Source organism: Phaenicophaeus curvirostris, chromosome 5 (genome assembly GCF_032191515.1).
Source record: "Phaenicophaeus curvirostris isolate KB17595 chromosome 5, BPBGC_Pcur_1.0, whole genome shotgun sequence".
Lineage (NCBI taxonomy): Eukaryota > Metazoa > Chordata > Aves > Cuculiformes > Cuculidae > Phaenicophaeus > Phaenicophaeus curvirostris.
Window position 1 is genome coordinate 1,447,347 of NC_091396.1, and position 25,968 is coordinate 1,473,314.

The following is a 25,968-nucleotide window of genomic DNA, read 5'->3' on the forward strand; positions in this document are numbered from 1 at the left end:
TGAGCAGGTGACACTGGGTCGAGTGGGTGATGTTGGGGTCACGGAGGTGATGTTGGGGGTGAGCAGGTGATGCTGGGGTCGAGTGGGTGATGTTGGGGGCGAGTGGGTGTCACTGGGGGGCAAGCAGGTGGCACTGGGCTCAGTGAGTGATGTTGGGGGCGAGTAGGTGACACCGGGACTGGTGGGTGATGCTGGGATGAGCGACTGGTGTTGGGGTCGAGTAGGTGACGTTGGGGGCGAGCAGGTGACGCTGGGGACAGTGGGTGATGTTGGGGTCACGTAGGTGACGTTGGGGGTGAGCAGGTGACGCTGGGGCAAGTGGATGGTGTTGGGGGCGAGTAGGTGACACCGGGACTGGTGGGTGATGCTGGGATGAGCGACTGGTGTTGGGGTGGAGCGGGTGATGCTGGGGGCGAGTAGGTGACACCAGGACCGGTGGGTGATGCTGGGATGAGCAACTGGTGTTGGGGTTGAGTAGGTGATGTTGGGGGCAAGTAGGTGACACCGGAACCAGTAGGTGATGCTGGGATGAGCGACTGGTGTTGGGCTTGAGCAGGTGATGCTGAGGTGAGCAGGTGGTGGGACGCGTCCCCGCTGGCCGCACCCGGTGCCACCTCCCCCTTCCCCTCCGGGCAGGTGGGAGCGTTTCGGGGCGCTGCTGTCGGAGCGTGGCCGGGCGGTGGGCTCGGCGCTGCGGCTGCTCAACTACCGCCTGGAGTGCGAGGAGACGCGGCAGTGGCTGCAGGGCAAGGCGCGGGCGGTCGAAGCCACCGCCGAGCTGGGACGGGACCTGGCGGGCGTCCTGGCCACCCAACGCAAGCTCTACGGCATCGAGCGGGAGCTGGCGCTCGCCGAGGACCGGCTGGCCGCCCTGCGCGCCCAGGCTGACCCGCTGGCCCAGGAACGCCCCGAGGTGGCCGCCGAGGTGGCCGAGCGGCTGGCGGCGGCGGCGGCCGCGTGGGACGAGCTGCAAGCGGCTCTGCGGGACCAAGCGAGCTCCTTGGGCGAAGCCGGGCAGCTGCGGCGCTTCCTGCAGGACCTGGATGACTTCCAGGCTTGGCTCTTCGGGGCTCAGAAAGCCGTGGCGGCCACCGACGAGGTGCCGGTGGCGTTGGCCGAGGCCGAGGAGCTGCTGCAGCGGCACGAGGCCGCCGAGCGGGATGCCCAGGAGCACGCCGACGCCTTCGCCGCCTTGGTGGAAGCCGGCGAGAAGGTGGTGGGGGAGCAGACGGACCCGCAGTACGAGGGGCTGCGGCAGCGCCTGCGGGGAGTGGAAGCCGGCTGGGCCGCCCTAGGCAGGATGGCACAAGCCCGGCACCGCTTCCTCGCCCAGTGCCGCGGCTTCCAGGAGTTCCTCCGCGACGCCAAGCAGGCGGAGATCCTCCTCACCAACCAGGTGGGTGCCCCAGGGGGGTTCTTGGCTCGCGGGGACCTCAAAAAGATGCTGAGAGCCCTTGGTGTCCCCCCAGGAATACACGCTGGCCCATCTGGACGTACCCACCACGCTGGAGGGCTCGGCCGCCGCCCTGCGCCGCTTCCAGGACTTCTGTGCCGGCGTGGAGAGCAGCGCCGAGAAGGTCCCCGAGGTGGTGGCCGGCGGCACCAAGCTGGCGGCCGAGGGGAACATCTTTGCTGAGAAGATCACCGAGAAGTGCCAGGCTCTCCAGGAGCGGTGAGTGCGGAGAGGGGGTCGCGGGCAGCGGCAGCGCGGGGGCAGCAGGGATGATGGTTCCCATCTCCTGTCGCCCCACCAGGCACGGGGCCATCGCGGCCAAGGTGGAGGAGGCAACGGGTTTGCTTCAGGACAACCACGAGCTGCAGAGCTTCCTGCAGAACTGCCGGGAGGTAGGCACACGGCACGGGCGGTGGCACCGGGGGGTCCCCACCAGCCGAGTCTTTTGATCACCAGGTTGGAAAAGAGCCACCGGATCATCGAGTCCAACCATTCCCATCAATCACTAACCCATGTCCCTCAGCTGATGTCCAGCCTGAGCCTCCCCTGGTGGAGCTTGAGGCCATTCCCTCTCGTCCTGTCCCCTGTCCCTTGGGAGAAGAGCCCAGCTCCCTCCTCTCCACAACCTCCTCTCAGGGAGTTGCAGAGAGCAATGAGGTCTCCCCTCAGCCTCCTCTTCTCCAGGCTGAACCCCCCCAGCTCTCTCAGCCGCTCCTCTTCTTCTCCAGCCCCTTCCCCAGCTCCGTTCTCTTCTCTGCACTCGCTCCAGAGCCTCAACATCCTTCTTGTGGGGAGGGGCCCAGCACTGACCCCAGGATTCGAGGAGCGCTCTCCCCAGGGCCGAGGCCAGAGGGACAAGAACCTCCCTGGCCCTGCTGGCCACGCCGGGTCTGATCCAAGCCCAGATGCCCTTGGCCTTCTTGGCCTCCTGGGCCCCTGCTGGCTCCTGTTCAACCAACCCCCCCAGGTCCTTCTCCTCCAGGCAGTTTCCAGCCAGCCTTCTCCTAGGCTGGAGCTGCTCAGGGTTGTTGTGCCCCAAGGGCAGGACCCGCCATTTGGCCTCGTTGAACCTCCTGCCGTTGGTCTCAGCCCATGGATCCAGCCTGTTCAGATCCCTTTGGAGCCTCCAGACCCTCAGTCCTAATGCTCCTCACCCCTGCAGCTCGATGCCTGGGTGGAGGAGAAGATGCTGACGGCTCTGGATGCCTCCTACGGAGAAGCCCGTGGCCTCCACGGCAAGTGGCAGAAGCACCAGGCGTTCATGGCCGAGCTGGCGGCCAACCGGAGTTGGTTGGAGAAGGTCGAGAAGGTGGGTACCAGCTCCTGGAGTCCTCCCTGATCTTAGCTGGCTGGGAGGTCCCCGTGCCGGTGTGGACGCGGTGGTCACCGATCCCTTTGGCGTTGCTGGCAGGAAGGGAAGGAGCTGGCGAGTCGCAAGCCGCAGTACGGGGAGGCGGTGGCGCAGCAGCTGGAGCGGCTGCGGGAGCGGTGGGATGGGCTGCGCCGGGCGGCCGAGGAGAAGGGCCGGCAGCTCTTCGAGGCCAACCGCTCGACGCTCTACGCCCGGAGCTACGGTGAGCTGGACAGTTGGCTGCGGCAGGCGGAGCAGGAGCTGCGCGGCGCCGAGCCCGCCAAGGACCTCACCGCCACCAACCTGCAGCTGAAGAAGTTGACGGTGAGCGGGGGCACCGAGCGGCTGGGGAGGTGTTGGGGTCCCACCCATGGGGGAGCCCCCGGGTTGGGGCTGGGGGGGGCTCTGAGGTGCTAGGTTGTGGTCTTGAACAGGGCTGGGTGGTTCCATGAAGGTCTCCATCTCGCAGGGGTGGAGAAATGAGGGTTAGGAGAGGTTCTGAGAGACCTGGAGATGTTTAGTGTGGAGAAAAGGAGGCTGAGGGGAGAGCTCATCGCTCTCTGCTGGAAGGAGGTTGTGGGGAGGTGGGTGCTGGGCTCTTCTCCTGAGTGAGAGGTGATGGAATGAGAGGAAACGGCCTCAAGTTGCACCAGGGCAGGTTCAGCTTGGACATCAGGAAAAAACCTCTTCACAAAAAGGGTTCTCAGGCCCTGGCAGAGGCTGCCCAGGGTGGTGGTGGAGTCCCCATACCTGGAGGGGTTTAAAATCCAGGCAGATGAGGTGCTCAGGGATCTCGGTTTAATAATGGATGGGGATGGTCGGACTCAATGATCTCAAAGGTCTCCAACCAAGTGATTCCGTGATTCCGTGACCCCACTGGCTCACACGGTTCTCCCCACGCAGAGACTGGAAGAGCAAGTGGGAGCGCGGATGAAGGAGCTGGACGAGCTGGAGTGGCAGGGACCCCCCATTGCCGGGGACGAGCCGGATGCCGACGGGCACGAGCAGAGGCTCCGGCGGCGATTCCGCGACCTGCTGGAGCCGCTGGGGAGGAGGAGGATGGAGCTGGAGACCGCCAAGGCCATGTTCCAGCTCGGGAGGGATCTGGAGGATGAGACGGTGAGCATCATCGCTGGGGTGGGGGGGGTCCGGTGTGCCGGCAGCACCCGTAGGTGCCGGGAGCACCCGTAGGTGCCAGACAGCGCTGAGGGGGTTGCTCTTCCCCACAGCTGTGGGTGCAGGAGCGGCTGCCCCTGGCGAGGTTGACGGAGCACGGCACCGACCTGCCGAGCGTGCAGCGCCTGGCCAAGAGGAACGAGGCGAGTGCGGGCACCGCGGTGCCACCCAACCCAAGGCTGAGCCTGGTCACGGCCGCGTGCCCCACCGTGACGCCCCGTTCTCGCCCCCAGACGCTGCAGAAGGAGCTGGCCGGACACGGGCCTCGTGTGGCCGAGGTGCTGAGCCGCGCCCAGGCGGCGCTGAGCGGCGCTGGGCTGAGCCCCGAGCTGGAGCCGCGAGCGCGGGAGCTGCGGGAGCTGTGGGAGACGCTGCGGGCAGAGGCGGCCGCCCGGCACCGGCGCCTGCGGGAGGCTGGCGAGGCGCAGCAGTACTACCTGGATGCCGGCGAGGCCGAGGCTTGGATCAGCGAGCAGGAGCTCTTCATGGGACCCGAGGAGAAGCCGAAGGTGAGGGGGGTGGTTCTGTGCCCTCCGGGGATGTCCTACCTGCACCCGGGCTGCGCCGTGCCACCGCACACCTGCTCATGGCACCGCACGCCATCCCGTGCTGTGCCGGGTCATTCCACGGCGTACGGCACCGTAGAATCATAGAATCACCAGGTTGGAAAGGACCCATCGGATCATCGAGTCCAACCATTCCCATCAATCACTAACCCATGTCCCTCAGCACCTCGGCCACCCGGCCCTTAAACCCCTCCAGGGAAGGGGACTCAACCCCCTCCCTGGGCAGCCTCGGACACTGCCCAATCAGCCTTTCCGGGAAAAGTTTTTCCTGATGTCCAGTCTGAACCATTTCTGATCCAAGCCAAGATGCCCTTGGCCTTCTTGGCCCCCTGGGCCCCTGCTGGCTCCTGTTCAACCAACCCCCCCAGGTCCTTCTCCTCCAGGCAGTTTCCAGCCAGCCTTCTCCTAGGCTGGAGCTGCTCAGGGTTGTTGTGCCCCAAGGGCAGGACCCGGCATTTGGCCTCGTTGAACCTCCTGCCGTTGGTCTCAGCCCATGGATCCAGCCTGTTCAGATCCCTTTGGAGCCTCCCGCCCCTCCAGCAGATCCAGCTCCCACCCAGCTCAGTGTCATCTCCAAACTTGCTCAGGGTGCACTCGATGCCTTCATCCAGGTCATTGATAAAGACATTGAACAGGGCTGGACCCAGCACTGAGCCCTGGGGACACACAGTCCATCCATAGAATCATAGAATCACCAGGTTGGAAAGGACCCACAGGATCACGGAGTCCAACCATTCCCATCAATCACTGAACCATTCCAAGCACTAGACAGGGTGGGCGCTGGGGCTGGACCCTGGTCCTTGTCCCACGTCCGTGCCGGGAGCTGACGGGTCCCGGTGCCTGCTGTGCCGCAGGACGAGGAGAGCGGCTCGGTGATGCTGAAGAGACACGTGCGGCAGCTGCGCTCCATCGAGGACTACGGCCAAACCATCAAGGAGCTGGCGGGGAGGGCTCAGCAGCTGCTCTCCGCCGGCCACCCTGAGGGGTAGGTGCCACCACCGCGTGTCCCTCGGGTCGGGGGGGTTCGGTGGGAGCTCCGCTGGCGCTGGCTGCCACCCCGGTTGGCGTTGGCATCGCCCCTGTTGCATCGAGGAGGCGGTGGCACGGGGACGCGGGGCCAGGAGCGGGTCGTCCCCCAAGTCGTCCCCAAGCTGGCACCACGGATGGGTTGGGGACGTCTTTTCCCGGGTGAGAACTGGGGTGTCTGTGTGCCGGGGCCGCGCAGGGAGCAGATCATCCGGCTGCAGGGCCAGGTGGACAAGCACTACGCGGGGCTGAAGGAGGCGGCTGAGGAGCGCCGCCGGCGCCTGGAGAACATGTCCCACCTCTTCCAGCTGAAGCGGGAGGTGGACGACCTGGAGCAGTGGATCGCCGAGCGCGACGTGGTCGCCTCCTCCCAGGAGATGGGGCAGGACCTGGACCACGTCACGGTGAGGATGCTGGCGCGGGGCTGGACGCCGTGATGCCCGCGTGTGTGTGGGTCTCGAAGGGGCCCAACCGGACTCTTCTCTCCCTCGCGCAGCTCCTGCGGGAGAAGTTTCGGGAGTTCGCGCGGGACACGGGCAGCGTGGGGCAGGAACGCGTCGACCGGGTGAACTTGGCCATCGAGGACCTGATCGACGCCGGGCACGCCGAGGCGGCCACCATGGCCGAGTGGAAGGACGGGCTCAACGAGAGCTGGGCCGACCTCCTGGAGCTGATCGACACCCGCATGCAGCTCCTCGCCGCCTCCCACGACCTCCACAAGTATTTCTACGACGGCACCGAGCTGCTGGCCCTCATCGCCGCCCGGCGCCGGGAGCTGCCGCAGGACCTGGGCGAGGACGCGGGCACCGTGGAGGCTTTTCACCGCATGCACAGCGCCTTCGAGCGTGACCTCCGGCTCCTGGAGACGCAGGTGAGGTTACAGCCCGGAGCTCGCGGGGACGCCCGGCACCGTTGGCACCCACCGTGCTCCACGCTCTCCGTCTCCACGGGGTAGGTGCAGCAGTTTCGGGAGACGGCGGCGCGGCTGCAGGCCGCCTACGCCGGGGAGAAGGCGGCCGGCATCCAGGAGCAGGAGCAGGAGGTGGCGCGAGCGCTGCGGGAGCTGCTGGAGGCGTGTAGCGGGCGCCGGGCGCGGCTGGTGGACACGGCCGACAAGCATCGCTTCTTCGGGATGGCGCGGGATCTGCTCTCCTGGATGGAAAGCACCGTCCGGCAGATCGAGACGCAGGAGAAACCCAGGTATGGATGCGCCCAGCGGGCACCCGGCACCGTTCACGGGCACCCGGCGCCGGCGCCGATGCCACCACTGACACCATCACGTCTCCATCTCCAGGGACGTCTCCTCAGTGGAGCTCCTCATGAAGTACCACCAGGGCATCCGAGCTGAGGTGGATGCCCGCGCCAAGAGCTTCGCCGCCTGCATCGAGCTGGGCAAGAAGCTGCTGCAGCGCAAGCACCAGGACTCGCCCGAGGTGAGGGCGGCGGGCAGCGAGAGTGGAGGGGACGGGGCCACCGGGGTCAGACCCTGATGGTGTCCCCCTGGCAGATCAAGGTGAAGCTGATGGAGCTGGTGGAGAAGAGAAGGGCCATGATGGAGACGTGGGAGCAGCGCTGGGAGCGGCTGCGGCTCTGTGAGTGTGTCGGCAGTGCCGGAGGGGACCGGGGCTCAGCCAGGGGGTGATGGTGATGGTGCCCAGGGGGCCAAGAAGGACAAGGGCATCTTGGCTTGGATCAGACCCGGCGTGGCCAGCAGGGCCAGGGAGGTTCTTCTCCCTCTGGCCTCAGCCCTGGGGAGAGCGCTCCTCGAATCCTGGGGTCAGTGCTGGGCCCCTCCCCACAAGAAGGATGTTGAGGCTCTGGAGCGAGTGCAGAGAAGAGAACGGAGCTGGGGAAGGGGCTGGAGAAGAAGAGGAGCGGCTGAGAGAGCTGGGGGGGTTCAGCCTGGAGAAGAGGAGGCTGAGGGGAGACCTCCTTGCTCTCTGCAACTCCCTGAGAGGAGGTTGTGGAGAGGAGGGAGCTGGGCTCTTCTCCCAAGGGACAGGGGACAGGACGAGAGGGAATGGCCTCAAGCTCCACCAGGGGAGGCTCAGGCTGGACAGCAGGATGAAATATTTCCTGGAAAGGGTGATTGGGCAGTGTCCGAGGCTGCCCAGGGAGGGGGTTGAGTCCCCTTCCCTGGAGGGGTTTAAGGGCCGGGTGGCCGAGGTGCTGAGGGACATGGGTCAGTGACTGATGGGAATGGTTGGACTCGATGACCCGGTGGGTCCTTTCCAACCTGGTGAGTCTATGACTCTATGGTGGTGGTGGTGGTGGTGATGGGGTGCTGAGCGCTCCTGGTCCCTGCCGGCAGCGCTGGAGGTTTGCCAGTTCTCCCGGGACGCCACGGTGGCCGAGTCGTGGCTGATGGCGCAGGAGCCCTACCTGGCCAGCAGCGACTACGGGCAGACGGTGGACGCGGTGGAGAAGCTGCTCAAGCGCCACGAGGCCTTCGAGAAGTCCTCGGCCACCTGGGAGGAGCGCATCGCCGCCCTGAGGAAGCTGACGACGGTGAGGAAGGCTCGGGACTCGCCTCCCCTGCCCTGCCTCAGTTTCCCCGCCAGCCCTTAACGCCTTTGCCCCCTTCCCTGGCAGCTGGAGCTCCTGGACGGGCGGACGCTACGCGATGGGGTGACGCGCGTGGAAGGTCCCGAGTACCACTTGGACCTGGACGGAGAGCTGGAGGCTGGGTAAGAGATGACGAGATCCCAGGGGACGTGGGCATCTCCTCCAGCTTCCCTTTTCTCAAAGGGTTTGTTCAGCTGCTTCCCCTTCCAGCACGTTAAATCGATGCAGATAGGAATGGTTGGACTCGATGACCTGGTGGGTCTTTTCCAACCTGGTGATTCTACGATTCGACGATTCTAAATGAAAAGCAGGGGACGAAGTTTGGGTTTGGTGGGACGGCAGAGCAGCTGGTCCCTGCTCCTGGTGGGGATTTTGGGGGCGCTGAGCGGGCTCCTCGCTGCCGCAGGTCTGAGGAGGAGGAGGACGAGGAGGAGAAGAGGAAGGGCGAGAGCGCTCAGGACACCTCTCTGCCCACCACCGACGGACCAGAGCCGGTCAGTTCTTGAATTTAGCTTTCTCCTTCCCCGAGACACCGTAAACCATCTCCCTGCATGTCCTGCACGCTCCTGGTGACCCCGTGGCATGGTGACAGCTCCCTGCACCCTCACCCTTGCCTTGTTCCTCGCCTTGTTCCTCGCTTTGTGTTGAATAAATGCTAAATGTGACCCCAAACCAGCCGGCCGGGCGCGCGGGTGCTGCGTGGTCACCCATGGGTGTCTCTGGGATGGGTAGATTCCACCACCGTCTGCACTTGGCGAGGCGGCGCGTGGCCCAGGAGGAACCCACGGGGACGCCACACGGCTGGTTGCGCTCACAGCATCCCTCAACATGTGGTCCTTGGGGCATCATCATCCCATGGGCATCGTCTTCCCCTGAGCATCGTCATCCATGGGCATTATCACCCATGGGCATCATCATCTCTTGGGGTTTTCACTCTACAAGGCATCGTCACCCCATGGGTATCATCAACCCATGGGCTTCATCATCCCTTGGGGTTTTCACTCTGCAAGGCATCATCAACCCCTGGGTATCATCATCCATTGGGGTTTTCAGTCTACAAGTCATCCTCACCCCACGGGCATCATCGCCCCAAGGGGCATCATCACTGTGTGGGGCATCAGCCCCCTGCAAGATATCATCACCCCACGGGGCATTGTCACCCTCCAAGGCATCGTCACCCCTTGGGGCATCATCATCCTCAGGGCATCGTCACCCCGTGTGCCAACCACCTCCTGCTCCTGACAGCCTCTCTGCTCTGCTCTGCCTGCTTGGGGACAGGGACATCTTCTTTCTGCTTGGGGACACGGGGAGCTTCTGGCTTCTTGGGGACAGGGACATCTTCTTTCTGCTTGGGGACACGGGGAGCTTCTGGCTTCTTGGGGACAGGGACATCTTCTTTCTGCTTGGGGACAGGGGCATCTTCTGGCCTGGGGACAGGAACCTCTTCTGCCTACTTGGGGACAGGGGTAGCTTCTGGCTGCTTGGGGACATGGGTGGCTTCTGGCTCCTTGGGGACAGGACTTCCCTTCTTCCTGCTTGGGGACAGGGGCATCTTCTGGCTCCTTGGGGACAGGGGTAGCTTCTGGCTGCTTGGGGACATGGATAGCTTCTGGCTCCTTGGGGACAGGACTTCTCTTTCTGTTTGGGGACAGGAACCTCTTCTGCTTACCTGGGGACACGGGTAGCTTCTGGCTTTTGGGGACGGGATTTCTCCTCTTTCTGTTTGGGGACACAGGCAGCTTCTGGCTCCTTGGGGACAGGGGCATCTTCTGGCTGCTTGGGGACATGGCCACTGTCAACTGCTTGGGGACACGCTTCCCTTCTCCCCCTCGGTGTGGGACCTTGATGTCCCCATGTGGGACTGGGGGGGACATCACTGGATGGAGGAGGGGACGTGCCCTGCCCCTCAACCTGCTTGTTGTCCCCCATCTGCTGGACGCCCAGATCCCATCTGGCACCTCCCACTGTCCCCAAGTCCCCTGGGTGTGGTACAACACCTTGGTGGCTCCCAGGGCGGCCGTCTCCGCTCACCCCCATCACCTCAAATCCAGCAGAACGTTGGTCCCAGTGCTGGACCACCATGTCCCAGCTCCTCACTGGGTTCCTTCCAGTAGCCACCAGCTCTCACGTGGGTCACCAAGGGTTGGGAGTGACCACCCCATGCTGGCACCAACCACCAGGCCACCAGCCCTCGCTGGGGACAGGGACCTATGTGCAGGGTTCCACTAGGGGAGGGGAAGGGATCTCAGGATGTTCCACCATGGGAGGAGATGGGACCTCAAGATGCTCCATGGGAGGAGAAGGGACCTCGTGTTGTTCCACCATGGGAAGGGACAGGACCTCAAGATGTTCCACCACGGGAGAAGGGATTTCAGGATGTTCCACTATGAGATGAGAAGGGACCTGAGGACGTGGTGGGTGGTGACACCACGGTGTGACGGGGCTGTTGCTTTGCGGCAGCTGTCCCGGACAACCGGTGAGGAGGAGCCACCGTCCCCAAGCCCACGGGTGCCACGGGACGAGCCCGAGGAACCGGCCACGCTGCCCGCTCGCACCTGCAGCGTCCAGCTGGAGGGCTACCTCGGCCGCAAGCACGACCTGGAGGCGGCCACCAAGCGGGCGTCCAACCGGTAGGCGCGGTGGTGGCCTCGGCGTCGCTGCCAGACCGAGGTGGTGGCGATGGTGGCATCGCCAGGTGACGTGGACGCACCGGTGTGGCCGCAGGTCGTGGAGCACGCGGTACTGCGTCCTGCGAGGTGGCCAACTCGCCTTCTTCAAGGACGCCAAGAGCCGGGCGCTGGGGTTGCCCTGTCACGGCGAGGAGCCCCTGGCCCTGCGAGACGCCCTCTGCGAGGTGGCCGCTGGCTACAAGAAGAAGAAGCACGTCTTCAAACTCAGGTAAAGCTCCGGCACGGCACGAGGTGGCACGGAACGAGGTGGGATGGCACGAGGTGGCACAGAACGAGGTGGGATGGCACGAGGTGGCACGGAACGAGGTGGCACGAGCCTCATGTCACCCCCTGTGCTCTCGTCCCCAGGCTCAGCAACGGCAGCGAGTGGCTCTTCCACGGCAAGGATGAGGTGAGGGACGTCCTGGTGGGACATGGGGATGGCCAGCGGTGCCTGGAGATGCCACGGGGGGACATGGGGTGGTGCCCAGGGTGCCATCAGGACCTGGAGGAGGGGCTGGGGATGTCCAGGGGACACGGGGTGCCATGAGGACAGGGTTGGGGTCTGGAGGTGCCCAGGGGACACGGGGTGTTGTAAGAACTTGGTTGGGGTCTGGTGGTGCCATGAGGACACTGTTGGGGTCTGGTGGTTCTCAGGGGACACGGGGTGCAACGAGGGGATGGTTGGGGTCTGGGGGTGCCCAGGGGACATGGGGTGCAATAAAGATACGGTGGGGACCTGGTGACACCTAGGGGACACGGGGTGCCATGAGGATGTGGTTGGGGTCTGGTGGTGCCATGGGGACACGGGGTGCAATGAGGGGATGGTTGGCGTCTGGTGGTGCCCAGGGGACACAGTTGGGGTCTGGTGATGCCCAGGGGACATGGGGTGTCCTAAGAACTTGGTTGGGGTCTGGGGGTGCCCAGGGGACACGGGGTGCAATGAGGATGCAATGGGGTCCTAGTGACACCCAAGGGACACGGGGTGCCATGAGGATGTGGTTGGGGTCTGGGGGTGCCCAGGGGACACGGGGTGTCCTAAGAACTTGGTTGGGGTCTGGTGGTGCCCAAGGGACACAGGGTGCCAGGAGGATGTGGTTGGGGTCTGGGGGTGCCCAGGGGACGTGGTTGGGGTCTGGTGGTGCCCAGGGGACATGGGGTGCCATGAGGACACGGTTGGGGTTCCGGGGAGCCCCCCACTGACCGGGTTCCCCCCCCCGCAGGAGGAGCTGCAGGCCTGGCTGCAGGGGCTGAGCTCAGCCATAAGCGAGTGCCAGGGCAGCCGGGGCAAAGCGCAGAGCCTGCCCCTGCCCCCCGCGCCCCCCCTGCCCCGCAAGGACAAGGAGAAACGGTTCAGCTTCTTCCCCAAAAAGAAATAACCCCGCCTGGGGGGAGCACACGCGTGTGCCGGGGTCGGGGTGGGGGGGGGGGCAGGTGGGGCTGGGGGGGGGGGGGAGTCGGGGCGCATGGACACGCGTGTGCGGGGATTTTGTGCGTGGATGCACGGGTGGCACCGTCTGGAAGGGCTGCACACGCCTGCGGGGCAGGGAACACGCATCACACCGAGATCCCCGGGCACGGGCCCCCTGCGCACACGCGTGTGCCGAGGCGCCTCTCCACGTGGGCACAGCCCGAGGGGCCCAGCGGCTCCCGCGCACACGCGTGTGCGTGGGCACCCCCCAAGCTCTGGGCGCGCAGCAGCCCCTTGCACATACATAGCCTTGCATGCACACGCGTGCACACACACGTGTGTAAGTGCCCCCAAGCTCCAGGTGTGCAGCAGCCCCGTGCACACACGTGTTTCTGCATGCACACGCGTGCACATACATGTGTGTAGGCACCCCCCCAGCTCCGGGTGTGCAGCAGCCCCGCGCACACATGCGTTTCTGTATGCACAAGTGTGCACACGCGTGTGTGTAGGCACCCCCACGCTCCAGGTGTGCAGCAGCCTCGTGCACACACGCGTCCCTGCACGCACACGCGTGTGCACAGGTGCCCCCCAAGCTCTGGGTGTGCAGCAGCCTAGTGCACACACACGTTTCTGCATGCATGCGTGTGCACACGCGTGTGCGTAGGTGCCCTCAAGGTCCGGGTGTGCAGCAGCCCCATAAACACACACATCCCTGGATGCACACATGTGCACACGCATGCGTGTAGACAACCCCCAAGCTCCGGGTGTGCACCACGCGTGTCCCTGCATGCACACGCGTGTGCACAGGTGCCCCCAAGCTCCAGGTGTGCAGCATGTGTGTCCCTGCATGCACACGTGTGTGCACAGGTGCTCCCCAAGCTCTGTGTGTGCAGCAGAACCGTGCACACACTCACCCCTGCGTGCACACACATGTGCACAGGTGCCCCTAAGCTCTGGGTGTGCAGCAGAACCGTGCACACACACGTCCCTGCACGCACACGCGTGTGCACAGGTGCTCCCCAAGCTCTGGATGTGCAGCAGACCCGTGCACACCCGCGTCCCTGCATGCACACGTGTGTGCACAGGTGCCACCAAGCTCCGGGTGTGCAGCAGACCCGTGCGCACACGCACCCCTGCATGCACACGCGTGTGCACAGGTGCTCCCTAAGCTCTGGGTGTGCAGCAGACCCGTGCACACACGCACCCCTGCATGCACACACGTGTGCACAGGTGCTCCCTAAGCTCTGGGTGTGCAGCAGACCCGTGCACACCCGCGTCCCTGCATGCACACGTGTGCACACGCGTGTGCGTAGCCCCCCCCCCGTGCCCCACCACCCCTCGCACACCCGCGTCCCTGCATGCCCCTGCCTGCAGCCGCCCCCCCCACCCCCCGGGGCTGCGCGTGCCCCACACACACACGCGTGTGCAGCCCCCCGGGGCGGGGGGGATCCCTGTGGGGGCCCCCCCAAAGCCATAACCCCCCCCCGAACCCCCGGCGTGCGGGCACAGGGGAGCCCCACACGCACCAACCAAAGAGCATCGGCACTGGGGGGGGCCCCCACGGCGACCCCCGCGCCCCACGGCGACCTCCGCGGGCTCAGCAGCCAGACAGGAAAGTTTGGGGTCAGTTTGGGTTTGTTGTTTTTTGGTTTTTTTTTTTCTAATAAAGATGTGAAAGCGAGGTGGGCGCAGCAGGGGGGGCTGCGGGCTGGGGGGTCCCTGCTTCTCCGCAGGGTCGGGGGGCTCCAGTGTTCTCCCGAGCAAACCGGGGCTCCAGGGGGGTCCTGCTCCTCCACAGAGCGGGGGGTCCACGGGGCTCCTTCTCCTGGATGGATTTGGGGTCCACGAGGCACCCTTTCTCCTGGGCAGGTTGGGGGTCCCTGGGGTGCTCCTGCTTCCAGGTAGGTTTGGGGTCCGTGTGGTGCTCCTGCTTCCAGGTCGGTTTGGGATCCACGTGATGTCCCTTCTCTTAGGTGGGTTTGGGGTCCATGGGGTGCCCCTTTTCCTAGGTAGGTTGAGGGTCCACACGGTGCTCCATCTCCTAGATAGGTTTGGGGTCTATTGAGTGACCCTTCTCCTAGGTAAGTTTAGGGTCCATGTGGTGTCCCTTCTCCTAGATAGGTTTGGAGTCTATTGGGTGCCCCTTCTCCCAGGTAGGTTGAGGGTCCACATGGTGCTCCATCTCCTAGATAGGTTTGGGGTCCCTGGGGTGCCCCTTCTCCCAGGTAGGTTGAGGGTCCACATGGTGCTCCATCTCCTAGATAGGTTTGGGGTCCCTGGGGTGTCCCTTCTCTTAGGTGGGTTGAGGGTCCACATGGTGCTCCATCTCCTAGATAGATTTGAGGTCCATGGGGTGCCCCCTCTCCTGGGTAGGTTGAGGGTCCATGAGGTACCCCTTCTCCTAGGTGGGTTTGGGGTCCACGTGGTGTCCCTTCTCCTAGGTAGGTCGAGGATCCACGTGGTGTCCCTTCTCCTAGATAGGTTTGGCGTCCATGGGGTGTCCCTTCTCCTAGGTAGGTTGAGGGTTCACATAGTTTCCCTTCTGGGTAGGTTTGTGGTCCATTGGGGTGCTGCTTCTTCCAGGTAGGCTGGAGGTCTGTTCAGTGTCCCTTCTCCTGGGGAGATTGAGAATCCATGGGGTCCCCTTTTTTCTGGGGAGATTGAGAATCCATGGGGTCCCCTTTTTTCTTGGTAGGTTGAGAATCCGTGGGGTCCCCTTTCTCCTGGGTAGGTTGAGAATCCATGGGGTCCCCTTTCTCCTGGGTAGGTTGAGAATCCATGGGGTCCCCTTTTTTCTTGGTAGGTTGAGAATCCATGGGATGCCCCTTCTCCTAGGTCAAGGGTCCACGTGGTGCCTCTTCTCCCGGGCAGGTTTGGGGTCCCTGGGGTCTCCCCCCTAGCTGGCGGCGTCAAGGGTCTGGAATTTCTGGCGCAGGTCCCTGACGAGGCCGTGCCGGGGGGGTTCGGGGGTGCCGGGGGGCTCGGCGCAGCGCCGCCGGTACTCCTCGGAGGCCTGGTAGGCTTTGCAGCGCTCCACCACCGCCTTCAAGCAGATCTTCTCGCGCGTGGTGGGCGAGCGGATCTGCACGTAGGCGGGCGGCTCGGCGGGCGCCGGCAGCCGCTCCAGCACCAGCACCCGCTGCCCGGCACCCATGGGCGCCTCGGCCGTCACCCACAGCGCCCCGTCGCTGCTGTGCCGCGCCGGCGCTGGCCCTGGGGTGCCAGGACCCCCCGTCTCGGCGCTCCGGCTTCGCCCACCGCCACGTTCCTTCCCCGCGGGCCGCCCGCCGCGATACGGCTCGTCGGGTGCCGAGCGGCTGCGGGTCACGGGCGGCGGCCGGGGGGCACCGAACCGGGCACGCAGCTCCCGCACGTCGGGCCAGGCGAAGGGCTCGGGGCTGGGGGGGCTGCGGGGGGCACCGGGGGACGTCGCCACCTGCCCCTCGTCTCGCGGCGCGGCCGGGGCGCCGGCCCCGGGGTCTCGTGCCAGCTGGGGGGGCAGCGGGGCGCGGCGGGCAGCGGCGCGGCGGCTCTTGATGCGGAGGCTGTACTGCCGCGCCAGCTGGTAAACCTTGGTGCCCGCGTGCGCCGGCGTCAGCAGCAGCCGCCGCGCCGCGACGGCCGGTGACACCGAGCCCCCGGCACACGCATCGTCCTCCTCCACGATGAGCAGCGGCTCCGCGGGCTGCGGGCCGTTCTCCTGGCACGGCTGCTCCGGAGACGCCCTGGGTGCCACGGACGTGGGCTGCAGCCGCTTCTCCTGGCACGGTGATGCTTTGGGTACCACTGGTGCGGGCTGGAGCTCGTTCTCTTGGTACGGTTCCTCCGGTGATGCCCTGGGTGCCATGGACACAGGCTGCAGCCCGTTCTCGCGGTACGGTTCCTCCAGAGGTGCCCTGGGTGCCACGGATGCGGGCTGGAGCCGGTTCTCTTGGCATGGCTGCTCCGGAGACGCCTTGGGTGCCACCAGCGTGGGCTGCGGCCCGTTCTCTCGGCACGGTGATGCTTTGGGTACCGCTGGTGCGGGCTGGAGCTCGTTCTCTTGGTACGGCTCCTCCGGTGATGCCCTGGGTGCCATGGATGCGGGCTGCAGCCTGTTCTCCTGGCACGGTTCCTCAGGTGATGCTCCGGGTACCACTGGTGTGAGCTGCAACTCGTTCTCTTGGTACGGCTCCTCCGGCGATGCTCTGGGTGCCATGGATGCGGACTGTGTCCCATTCTCCCAGCACGGCTCCTCCGGCGATGCCCTGGGTACCACTGATGGGGACCGTGGCCCATTCTCCTGGCACGGTTCTCCCGGCGATGCCCTGTGTGTCTCGGGGCTCCCCGGGGCCCAGGGGAGCCCGTTGATGCGGCAGACGCTGCTTCTCACCAAGCCTTTGGGGATGAAGGAGAGGCTCTCGCGGCGGCGGACGCCGAAGCCGGCGTCGTGGTGCTCGGCGTGCCCGTAGTAGCTCTTGATCTTGTCGAGCAGCAAGCGGTCGCGGCTGGAGAGCAGGGACTCCCGGCGGGTTCCGGAGAGGGGTTCAGGTGAAGGGACGGGGTTCTCGGATTCCCCGGGCTCCCCGCTTTCCAGCTGGGGTCCCGCGGCGTCCAGGCTGAGCGCGCTGCCGCTGCGGCTGCCCAGCCGCCCCGCCGGCCCCTCCAGAGCCAGGCTGCTGCGGCGAGAGAAGCTGCCACCGAAGCGCTCGGCGATGACGCTCGCCTGGTCCAGCACCGAGGGTGGCAGGATGCTGCCCGCCGCTCCTTCCTCCTCTTCTTCCTCCTCTTCCTCGCTGCTCAAACCCTGCAGATCCTCCGCAGGGCGCTCGGGCTCGCTCGGAGCGGGGCGTCGCGGTGAGGATGGGGCTTCGGGTCCTTCGGGACCCCCGGGTTGGGGCTGTGGGGCCGCGCTGACCTTCCCGGGTCCCTCCGGTGACGGCGGCGGGTGCCCCCCAGCCTGCGCAGGAGCAAATTTTGGGGGGTCAGAGGCTGCGGGGGGACCCCACGCTGCTCCCAGAGGCCTGGCCAAGCTGGGGTTGAGGGGCTGCAGCCGCCCCAGGAGCAGCAAGAGGGGCCCCGGGAGCGATGTGGGGTGCACTGGGAAGAAGAAGGGGTGTCCTGGGTGTGATTCGAGGTGCCCCGGGGGTGATGCTGGGTACCCCAGGGATGATGTGGGGAGCCTTGGGTGCCCCAGGAGTGATGCTGGGTACCCCAGGGATGATGTGGGGTGCCCTGGGAAGAATAAGGGGTGCCCTGGGTGTGATTCGAGGTGCCCCGGGGGTGATGCTGGGTACCCCAGGGATGATGTGGGGTGCACTGGGAAGAATAAGGGGTGTCCCAGGGATGACATGGGGTGCACTGGGAAGAATAAGGGGTGCCCCAGGAGTGATGCTGGGTACTCCAGGGATGATGTGGGGTGCACTGGGAAGAATAAGGGGTGCCCTGGCTGTGACTTGAAGTGTCCCAGGAGTGATGCTGTGTACCCCAGGGATGATGTGGGGTGGCTTGGGCGTGCTCTGGGGTGCCCTGGGACAAATAAGGGGTGCCTTGAGAGTGATAGGGGGCACCCCACAAACACAGGTGCCCTGGGAGCAATGTGGGGTGTCCTGGGAGTGATGTAGGGTGCCCTGGGAAGAACAAGGGGTGCCCCAGGAGCAATGTGGATGCCCTCTCAGGTTTGGGGAGGGGGTAAGGGGGTACCTGCTCCTCCTGGGGTTCCACCAGCAGATCCCCAGCTCCCGGCAGCTCCTCCTGGCCATCCTTGCATGAAGCCTTCTCGTCCTCCTCCTCCTCTTCCTCCTCCTCTTCCTCCTCCTCCACCATGCCCTCAGGCACTGCCCAGGCTGTGGGGTGCAGGGGGGGCTCCCCGGTCTCCAGGAGTGCCCCGGCGCTGCCGGCGTGCTGCTCGGGGGGTGAGTGCCACGCTCAGCACCCTGGGCCCCCCCACTCGGGGTTTGGGGTCACCACACACCCCAGCTCCGCCTGCGCCCCGGCCTTACCTTGAGCCCTGCAGCCAGGAAAGAGAAGGAGAGAGATTGAGGGGGGCGTGTAGCACCCCAAAACACTCCCCTCTGCCCTAATACACCCACCCCAGCAGTGCTGCCAGCCCCACAAGCTCACCTTGGTCCCCCAGCTGCAGCAGGATCTGCTTGGCAGGCTCTGCAGGGAGAAGCCAGACAGCCAAAGCGGGTGACAGTGGCATCATTCCTGCGTCCCCCAGCCTGTCCCCAGCACCACCAGCACCCCCAGCCCACCCCAGTCCCACCAGCATCCCCAGCTCATCCCCAGAGCATCCCCACTCCCACCAGCATCCCCAGTCCCACAAGCATCCCCAGCCCATCTCCAGTCCCACCAGAATCCCCAGAGCCTCCCCAGCCCATCCCCAGTCCCACCAGCATCCCCAGCCTATCTCCAGTCCCACCAGCATCCCCAGAGCCTCCCCAGCCCATCCCCAGTCTCCCCAGCATCCCTAGAACATCCCCAGTCCCACAAGCATTCTCAGCCCATCCCCAGTCCCACCAGCACCCCTAGAGCGTCCCCAGTCCCACAAGCACCCCTAGAGCATTCCCAGTTCCACCAGCATCCGCAGAGCATCCCCAGTAGCCCCAGAGCATCCCCAGCAAATCCCCGGTCCCACCAGCATCCCCAGAGCATCCCCACTCCCACCAGCATCCCTAGAGCACCCCCAGCCCACCCCCAGTCCCACCAGCATCTCCAGAGCATCCCCAGCCTCACCAGCACCCCCAGAGCATCCTCAGCCTCACCAGCATCCCCACAGCATCCCCAGCTCATCCCCAGTCCCACCAGCATCCCTAGAACATCCCCAGTCCCACCAGCATCTCCAGCCCACCCCTAGCTGATCTCCAGTCCCCCCAGCATCCCCAGCGCATCCCCAGCACCCCCAGTCCCCCCCAAGTCCCCGCCGGCATCCCCACCCGACTGCCTGCGCCCCGCGTGCCCGTGCAGCCGATCCGGCAGCGTCTCGGCGCGGTCGCGGTGCTGGAAGGGCTCTGCGGGCACAGGGACCCCCGTCAGCGCTGGCACCCGGTGCCCACCGTCCCCGTGTCGCGGCGAGGGCGGCAGCGGCGCCCCGCGGCTCTCACCGGATTGCCGGCGGCCCTGGCGCGGGTCGGCGTCCCCCAGGGGCTGGCAGGACCAGCTCTTCTTGAGGTGCTCGGGGCTGTAGCGGGGCAGGCGCGGGGGGTCTGCGGGCACAGGGGGTGAGGCTGGGGGGGAGCAGGGGGCCAGGCAAGCGCAGGGAGGGGACCCCGAGGCGCCAGCAGCACTCACAGAACAGATCCATCTCCAGGATGGCTTCCTTAGCCTGGGGAGGAGAGAGAGAGAAAGGGGGTGAGTGGGGGGGGGCAGGACTGGGGGGACCCTGGGGCCAGCGTGGTGCCGGTCACCCTCGGTCCTCACCTTCTGGGGGATGATGGCGTGATGGTTCTCCAGGATGAGCCGCTTGATGTGGTGGGTCCAGACGCGCTTCTCCTCCACGCTCTTGGCCTGGGGTGGGGACGCAGGGAACCACAGAATCATAGACTCACCAGGTTGGAAGAGACCCACCGGATCATCGAGTCCAACCATTCCCATCAATCACTAACTGTGATTAGCTGGCTCCTGTTCAACCAACCCCCCCAGGTCCTTCTCCTCCAGGCACTTTCCAGCCAGCCTTCTCCTAGGCTGGAGCTGCTCAGGGTTGTTGTGCCCCAAGTGCAGGACCCGGCGTTTGGCCTCGTTGAACCTCCTGCCGTTGGTCTCAGCCCATGGATCCAGCCTGTTCAGACCCCTTTGGAGCCTCCTGACCCTCTAGCAGATCCACCCCAAGGTGTTGGGGTGGGGCAGGGGGTCCCCAGGGTCCCCCCCCAACCCCGTGTCCCCCGTACCTGCAGGCTGTGCTGCTGTTTGCCGTGCTTGTAGTGAGCGAGGCTGAAGCAGAGCGAGTCCCGCGTGCTCTCGATCAGCATCAGCGAGGAGCACTGCGGGGAGAGGCCATCAGCTCCCCAGCCCCGCGCCCCCCAGGTCCAGCATCGCCCCACGTCCCCGGCACCCTCCTGGGTCCCCATCCCCACAACTCCTTGGTTCCCCAGCGCTGGGACCCCCAGAAGCTCCCATCCTGGGCATCCCCCTGGATCCTCCAGCCCTGGCACCTTACAGGTCCCCAGCCCTCGCATCCTCCAGGTCTCCCATCCCTGGCACCCCTGGATCCCCCATCCCTGGCACCCCACAAGGCTCCCCATCCCCAGCACCCCCCAGGTCTCCATCCCTGGCACCTCCTGGATCCTCCAATCCTGGCACCCCCAGGATTTGCCATCCCTGGCACCCCTGGATCCCCATCCCTGGCACCTCCAATCTCCATCCCTGGCACCCCAAGGCTCCCCATCCCTGGCACCCCCAATCTCCATCCCTGGCACCCCCTGGATCCTCCAATCCTGGCACCCCCAGGACTTGCCATCTCTGGCATCCCTGGATCCCCCAACTCCAGCACCTCCAATCTCCATTCCCAGCACCCCCAATCTCCATCCCTGGCACCTCCAATCTCCATCCTTGGCACCCCTGGATACTCCTCCCTGGATATTCCTCCCCAGCACCTCCAATCTCCATCCCTGGCACCCCTGGATTCCCCATCCGTGGCACCCCCAGGGCTCCCCATCCCTGGCACCTCCTGGAGCCCCCAACCCCGGCACCTCCAATCTCCATCCCTGGCACCCCCAATCTCCATCCCTGGCACCTCCAATCTCCATCCCTGGCACCCCCAATCTCCATCCTCAGCCTTCCCAGCCCCCCCCCGCCCAATCCCCGGCACCCACCGGGATGTGGGTTTTGTAGACGTAGTGGTCTCCGCGCCGCTTGGTGATGAGGAGGGTCTTGTCGAAGAGGAAGACGGCGCGCTCGTGCCGTGCCCGCTGCACGCGGAAGGTGCCCTCCAGCACCAGCTCCCCGTAGCTCGTCAGGTCGGGTCCCTTCCAGCCCAGCAGCAGCGACTGGATCTCCTGTGCCAGGGACGGCGCCGTGAGGCCACCGCTCGCCGCGGCGGTGCCAGCGCGGTGCCGCCGGTGCCCACCTGCTGGCGGATGGCGTGCTCGTGCTTGCGCTTCATGTCGTTGATGTACCAGGCGACGCAGGTCATGGTGTCGATGGCCTCCAGCACCACCTCGTAGTCGGCCCCCGACTTGTGCTCAAAGTGCTTGGCGATCTCCTGGCAGCAAAGGGCGCGGCGTCGGGCAGCGCCAACGGGGACGCCACGCACGGCGTGTGCGAGGATGGGCGCCCGTGCCATGCAAGGAACCGGGCTGTGCCGGGTGCCCGTGCCATGCAAGGGGACCAGGCTGTGCCAGGGAGATGGGCCATGCCGGGTGCTTGTGCCATGCAAGAGGACCAGGCTGTGCCAGGGAGATGTGCCATGCCGGGTGCCCGTGCCATGCAAGGGGACCAGGCTGTGCCAGGGAGATGTGCCATGCTGGGTGCTCGTGCCATGCAAGGGGACCAGGCTGTGCCAGGGAGATGGGCCATGCCAGGTGCTCGTGCCATGCAAGGGGACCAGGCCGTGCCAGGCAGATGTGCCATGCCGGGTGCTCGTGCCATGCAAGGGGTCCAGGCTGTGCCAGGTGGCTGTGCCAAGCAGGGGAACCAGGCTGTGCCAGGCAGATGTGCCATGCCGGGTGCTCGTGCCATGCAAGGGGTCCAGGCTGTGCCAGGTGGCTGTGCCAAGCAGGGGAACCAGGCTGTGCCAGGCAGATGTGCCATGCCGGGTGCTCGTGCCATGCAAGGGGACCAGGCTGTGCCAGGTGCCCGTGCCATGTCAGGGGATCAGGCTGTGCCGGGGAGATGTGCCATGCCGGGTGCTCGTGCCATGCAAGGGGACCAGGCTGTGCCAGGTGCTCATGCCATGCAAGGGGACCAGGCTATGCCAGGTGGCTGTGCCAAGCAGGGGAACCAAGCTGTGCCAGGGAGATGTGCCATGCCAGGTGCTCGTGCCATGCCAAGGAACTGGGCTGAGCCGCGTGCTCGTGCCATGCAAGAGGACCAGGCTGTGCCAGGGAGAGGTGCCACGCTGGGTGCCCATGCCAAGCGGGAGAACCAGGCTGAGCCGGGTGCCCGTGCCATGCCAGGAGACCAGGCTGTGCCAGGGAGATGTGCCACGCCAGGTGCCTGTGCCATGCCAGGTGCCTGGACAACACCAGGGCCTCATTCAATGCCAGGTGCCCAGGCTGTGCCGATGCCAGTGCCGGGAGCTCCTGCTGTGCCCCATCCCCGCATCCCTGCCGGATGCCCCGTGCCGGGCAGGGCTTACCTGGAGCAGCAGGTGGTACTTGAGGATCCTCTGGACGGGCTTGAGCAGGTAGGCGCCGAGGGGCAGCGCGTGGCGCAGCCGCTCCTGGCACTCGCGGAGGAAGCGAGCCTGGGCTTTGCTCCTCATGCACTCGGCCAGCGCCGCCACCGAGCTGCGGGCACGGAGCGGGCTCAGCGCCAGCGCCGGCACCACCGGGCACCCACCCACCCACCCCCCACCACTCACCTGGGGTAGTTGTTGCAGTACTGGGTGTAGATGGCGAATTCCTGGCTCTGCGGGCGAGGACGGCGCGGTCAGAGCCCGGCACGGCCCCGGTGCCCACTGGTATCCCCCCCCCGTGCCCCCCGGTTCCCCCTGGCACCCCAGGTCCTTACCCGGGTGACGAAGCAGACGGCCACGGCCACCGGGTCGCTGGCGCAGCTCTCCAGGTTTTGGAGCAGGGTGCTGGTGAGGAGGGGACAGAGGGGACACGGTGACGGCAAAGCCTGGCACAGGGTGGCACACGCTGCCTTCCGACCCACCCCCACCCCCAGCACCCACCTGCTCAGCTCGTAGATGTCCTCGATGTTGCCAAAAAGCGCGCTGACCTGCTCCGGCCGCAGCACCGGCTCCTCGGCATCAATAATCTTGCCCAAGTAACCCTGCGGGGCGGCCGCCGTTGGCACCGGTGCCACCAGGACCCCCCCGAAAACCCCGCTGAGGGGGGGTTTCTGCCCGCGCTCACCTCCACGATGCCGCGCAGGTCGCGGGCGTAGGTGCGCTCCGACTCCACGATCTCCAGCACCACGCGGCCCAGGTAGCTGGGCTCGGCGCCGGCGCTGCCGAACGGTGCCAGTGGGTGCCACCCCGCGGGGGAAGCGTTGTTGTTGTTGCTGTTGCGCAGCCCCTCGGCCCAGGGCTCGGGGACGCCGTTCGCCGGCTCCTCCATGGCGCGGACGGGATCTGGCACCGGGCTCAGGGCAGGGCGATGCGGGCAGGCGGGCACCGGCATGCCGGCATCGCCGGGGTCCAGAGGGATGCAGGGTGAGCCTGGTGGAGAGAGCGGTGTGGTTATGGGGGGCTCACACCCCGCTGGGGCAGAGGGAGAACCCCTGGGTTGACCTGATGGCCAAACCCTGTAGGATTCAGGGCGCTGGCACCCCCTGATCCCCCAAATCGTTGGCTACGGCTCAGCCAAAGCAGGATACGGCCCAGCCAGATGCCAGCACGTCCTCCCACCTGCCCGAGCCTGAGATTTCGGGGTTCGCTCCGTCTTTACCCCACGGCACCCATGCACCACGGCCACGCCAAACCCTCGGGCACCCGCGCCAGGGCCGTGCGTCAGCGCCGCGCCCGCGGGACACCTTCCCGCTGAGCTCAGTGCCGGCTCGCCCTTCCGCACCACCGATGCCTCCGGCCACCTCCCCGCGGCACCGGGCACGCTTGGGTGCCGCCGGCTGGGTTTCGGTCGCGCCAAGCGGGTCGGCGGCACCGCGCGGGGTGGTTTTGGGGGGCGAAGGTGGCGGGAGGGCGGTGGCGGCACGACGGGCGCGGGGAGGAGCTGGCGCCAACCGGCCTGACCGGTTGGGTGCTGGCACCCCCAGTGCCGCCGGCGGGCGCACGTGGCCCCGGTGAAGGTCACCGGCCCCACGGCGAGCGGGCTCGGTGCCCGCAAACCATCGCTCTGCTGAGAAGCAGCCATGACCCCTCGCCGCACGGGCACGCTGCGGTGACACCGGAGGGGCTGCGGGTGGGCCAAGTGGGTCGGCGGCACCACGAAGCCTTCAGCCTCGCCCTGAGCCATGGTCATGCCAGCCAGGGGGACACAGACCCACGTCACCCCAGCCCCACGTCACTCAACCCCACGTCACCCAGACCCAGGACACCCCAGCCAGGAGGATCCAGCCCCACGGCCACCCAGCCCCACATCACCCAGTCCCAGGACACCCCAGCCCCATGTCACCCCAGTCCCAGGACACCCCAGCCCCACATCACTCAGTCCCAGGACACCCCAGCCCCACGTCACCCCAGCCCCATGTCACTCAACCCCGCATCACCCAACCCCAGGACACCCCAGCCCCACATCACCCAGCCCCAGGACACCCCAGCCAGGGGGATCCAGCCCCACATCCCCCCATAGCACCAGGGCCACCGGGTCCATAAAACCCCAAGCGTCCCCCACCCCAGCATCCCTCCCCCATCCCCTCCTGTCTGCATCCCAGCTCGGGGACAGGAGGGGACTCTGGGTTCCCCCTGGGGGGCAGACGGGGCCCCAGCTTGTCCCCTGCCCCCCATGTGTGGGGACGGCCCCCCAGCGCCCATGGGGGTCAGGGATTTGTCCCTTCAGGCCGCCCCCGGCTGCCCTAATCCGCTCAGCCCGCTGGGATTATGGAGCCAGCCCCACGTCACGGGGACAGCGGCCACTTGCCTGGGTCCCCTGGCCACCACTGGCCCCTCCGCCAGCCCGGGGGGGTTTATCCTCTTACCCCCCAGCGCCGGCCACAGGCGAGGGATTAGCCCTGACCTTCCCTCGCCATGGGGCGGCTGCGCCCCACGGGTCCCCCGGCACCCCCAGCCCCACGGGCAGCTTGGCACCTCGGGGTCCCTGTGGGGCAGGAGCTGGGGGTCCTGGTGGGACGGGGAGCTGGGGGTCACGGGGGTGCCGGGGGGTGGCAGCCGTGGGTTGTGGGGTGCCGGGTGCCATGGGGTAGCAGCCGTGGGGTGCCGAGTGCCATGGGGTAGCAGCTGTGGGTTGTGGGGTGCCAGGTGCCATGGGGTGGCAGCCGTAAGTCGTGGGGTGCCGTGGGGCGACAGCTGTGGGGTGCCCAGTGCCGTGGGGTGGCAGCCGTGGGGTGCACGGTGCCATGGGGTGGCAGCCGTGGGGTGCTGGGTGCTGTGGGGTGCTGGGTGCCGTGGGGTGGCAGCCGTGGGGTGCACGGTGCCGTGGGGTGGCAGCTGTGGGTTGTGGGGTGCTGGGTGCCGTGGGGTGGCAGCCGTGGGGTGCTGGGTGCTGTGGGGTGCTGGGTGCCGTAGGGTGGCAGCTGTGGGGTGCACAGTGCCGTGGGGTGGCAGCTGTGGGGTGCACGGTGCTGTGGGGTGGCAGCCGTGGGTTGTGGGGTGCTGGGTGCCATGGGGTGGCAGCCGTGGGGTGCTGGGTGCTGTGGGTTGTGGGGTACCGGGTGCCGTAGGGTGGCAGCTGTGGGTGGTGGGGGTGCCATGGGGTGGCAGCCGTGGGTTGTGGGGTGCTGGGTGCCGTGGGGTCGCAGCCGTGGGTCGTGGGGTGCTGGGTGCTGTGGGTTGTGGGGTGCTGGGTGCCATTGGGTGGCAGCCGTGGGGTGCTGGGTGCTGTGGGTTGTGGGGTGCTGGGTGCCATGGGGTGGCAGCCGTGGGATGCTGGGTGCTGTGGGTTGTGGGGTGCCGTAGGGTGGCAGCTGTGGGTGGTGGGGGTGCCATGGGGTGGCTGCCGTGAGTCATGGGGATTCCGTGGGGTGGCAGC

General features: G+C 66.5%; 2 protein-coding genes across 3 annotated transcripts in view; one reads left to right on the forward strand and one right to left on the reverse strand.

Annotated features, from left to right (window-relative positions):
• Nucleotides 1-13,898, forward strand: part of SPTB (spectrin beta, erythrocytic) — a 27,405-nt gene extending 13,507 nt beyond the window's left edge. The window contains exons 16-36 of the mRNA XM_069857210.1: nt 637-1,396; nt 1,470-1,672; nt 1,755-1,845; nt 2,616-2,762; nt 2,865-3,128; nt 3,708-3,923; nt 4,034-4,123; nt 4,214-4,489; nt 5,401-5,531; nt 5,772-5,976; nt 6,069-6,443; nt 6,528-6,772; nt 6,867-7,005; nt 7,080-7,164; nt 7,884-8,080; nt 8,165-8,259; nt 8,544-8,631; nt 10,598-10,767; nt 10,862-11,035; nt 11,176-11,218; nt 12,030-13,898. Coding sequence (XP_069713311.1) covers nt 637-1,396; nt 1,470-1,672; nt 1,755-1,845; nt 2,616-2,762; nt 2,865-3,128; nt 3,708-3,923; nt 4,034-4,123; nt 4,214-4,489; nt 5,401-5,531; nt 5,772-5,976; nt 6,069-6,443; nt 6,528-6,772; nt 6,867-7,005; nt 7,080-7,164; nt 7,884-8,080; nt 8,165-8,259; nt 8,544-8,631; nt 10,598-10,767; nt 10,862-11,035; nt 11,176-11,218; nt 12,030-12,185 — 4,150 coding nt within the window. The 3' untranslated portion in view covers nt 12,186-13,898. The remainder of the gene's footprint in view (nt 1-636; nt 1,397-1,469; nt 1,673-1,754; nt 1,846-2,615; nt 2,763-2,864; nt 3,129-3,707; nt 3,924-4,033; nt 4,124-4,213; nt 4,490-5,400; nt 5,532-5,771; nt 5,977-6,068; nt 6,444-6,527; nt 6,773-6,866; nt 7,006-7,079; nt 7,165-7,883; nt 8,081-8,164; nt 8,260-8,543; nt 8,632-10,597; nt 10,768-10,861; nt 11,036-11,175; nt 11,219-12,029) is intronic.
• The window catches only part of PLEKHG3 (pleckstrin homology and RhoGEF domain containing G3), a 14,387-nt gene continuing 2,270 nt past the window's right edge, over nt 13,852-25,968 (reverse strand). The window contains exons 1-15 of one of the 2 annotated variants that reach the window (XM_069857216.1): nt 23,218-23,517; nt 23,034-23,134; nt 22,868-22,937; nt 22,719-22,765; nt 22,494-22,644; nt 21,264-21,398; nt 21,010-21,192; nt 20,086-20,178; nt 19,619-19,705; nt 19,490-19,523; nt 19,303-19,404; nt 19,135-19,209; nt 18,312-18,358; nt 17,900-18,100; nt 13,852-17,156 (exon numbers count right to left, since the gene is read on the reverse strand). In XM_069857216.1, the coding sequence (XP_069713317.1) occupies nt 15,114-17,156; nt 17,900-18,100; nt 18,312-18,358; nt 19,135-19,209; nt 19,303-19,404; nt 19,490-19,523; nt 19,619-19,705; nt 20,086-20,178; nt 21,010-21,192; nt 21,264-21,398; nt 22,494-22,644; nt 22,719-22,765; nt 22,868-22,937; nt 23,034-23,134; nt 23,218-23,484 (3,636 nt within the window). In that variant the 5' untranslated portion in view covers nt 23,485-23,517 and the 3' untranslated portion in view covers nt 13,852-15,113. Of the gene's footprint in view, nt 17,157-17,899; nt 18,101-18,311; nt 18,359-19,134; nt 19,210-19,302; nt 19,405-19,489; nt 19,524-19,618; nt 19,706-20,085; nt 20,179-21,009; nt 21,193-21,263; nt 21,399-22,493; nt 22,645-22,718; nt 22,766-22,867; nt 22,938-23,033; nt 23,135-23,217; nt 23,523-25,968 lie in introns of those variants that run through there. The other variant, XM_069857217.1, reaches the window with a different exon arrangement.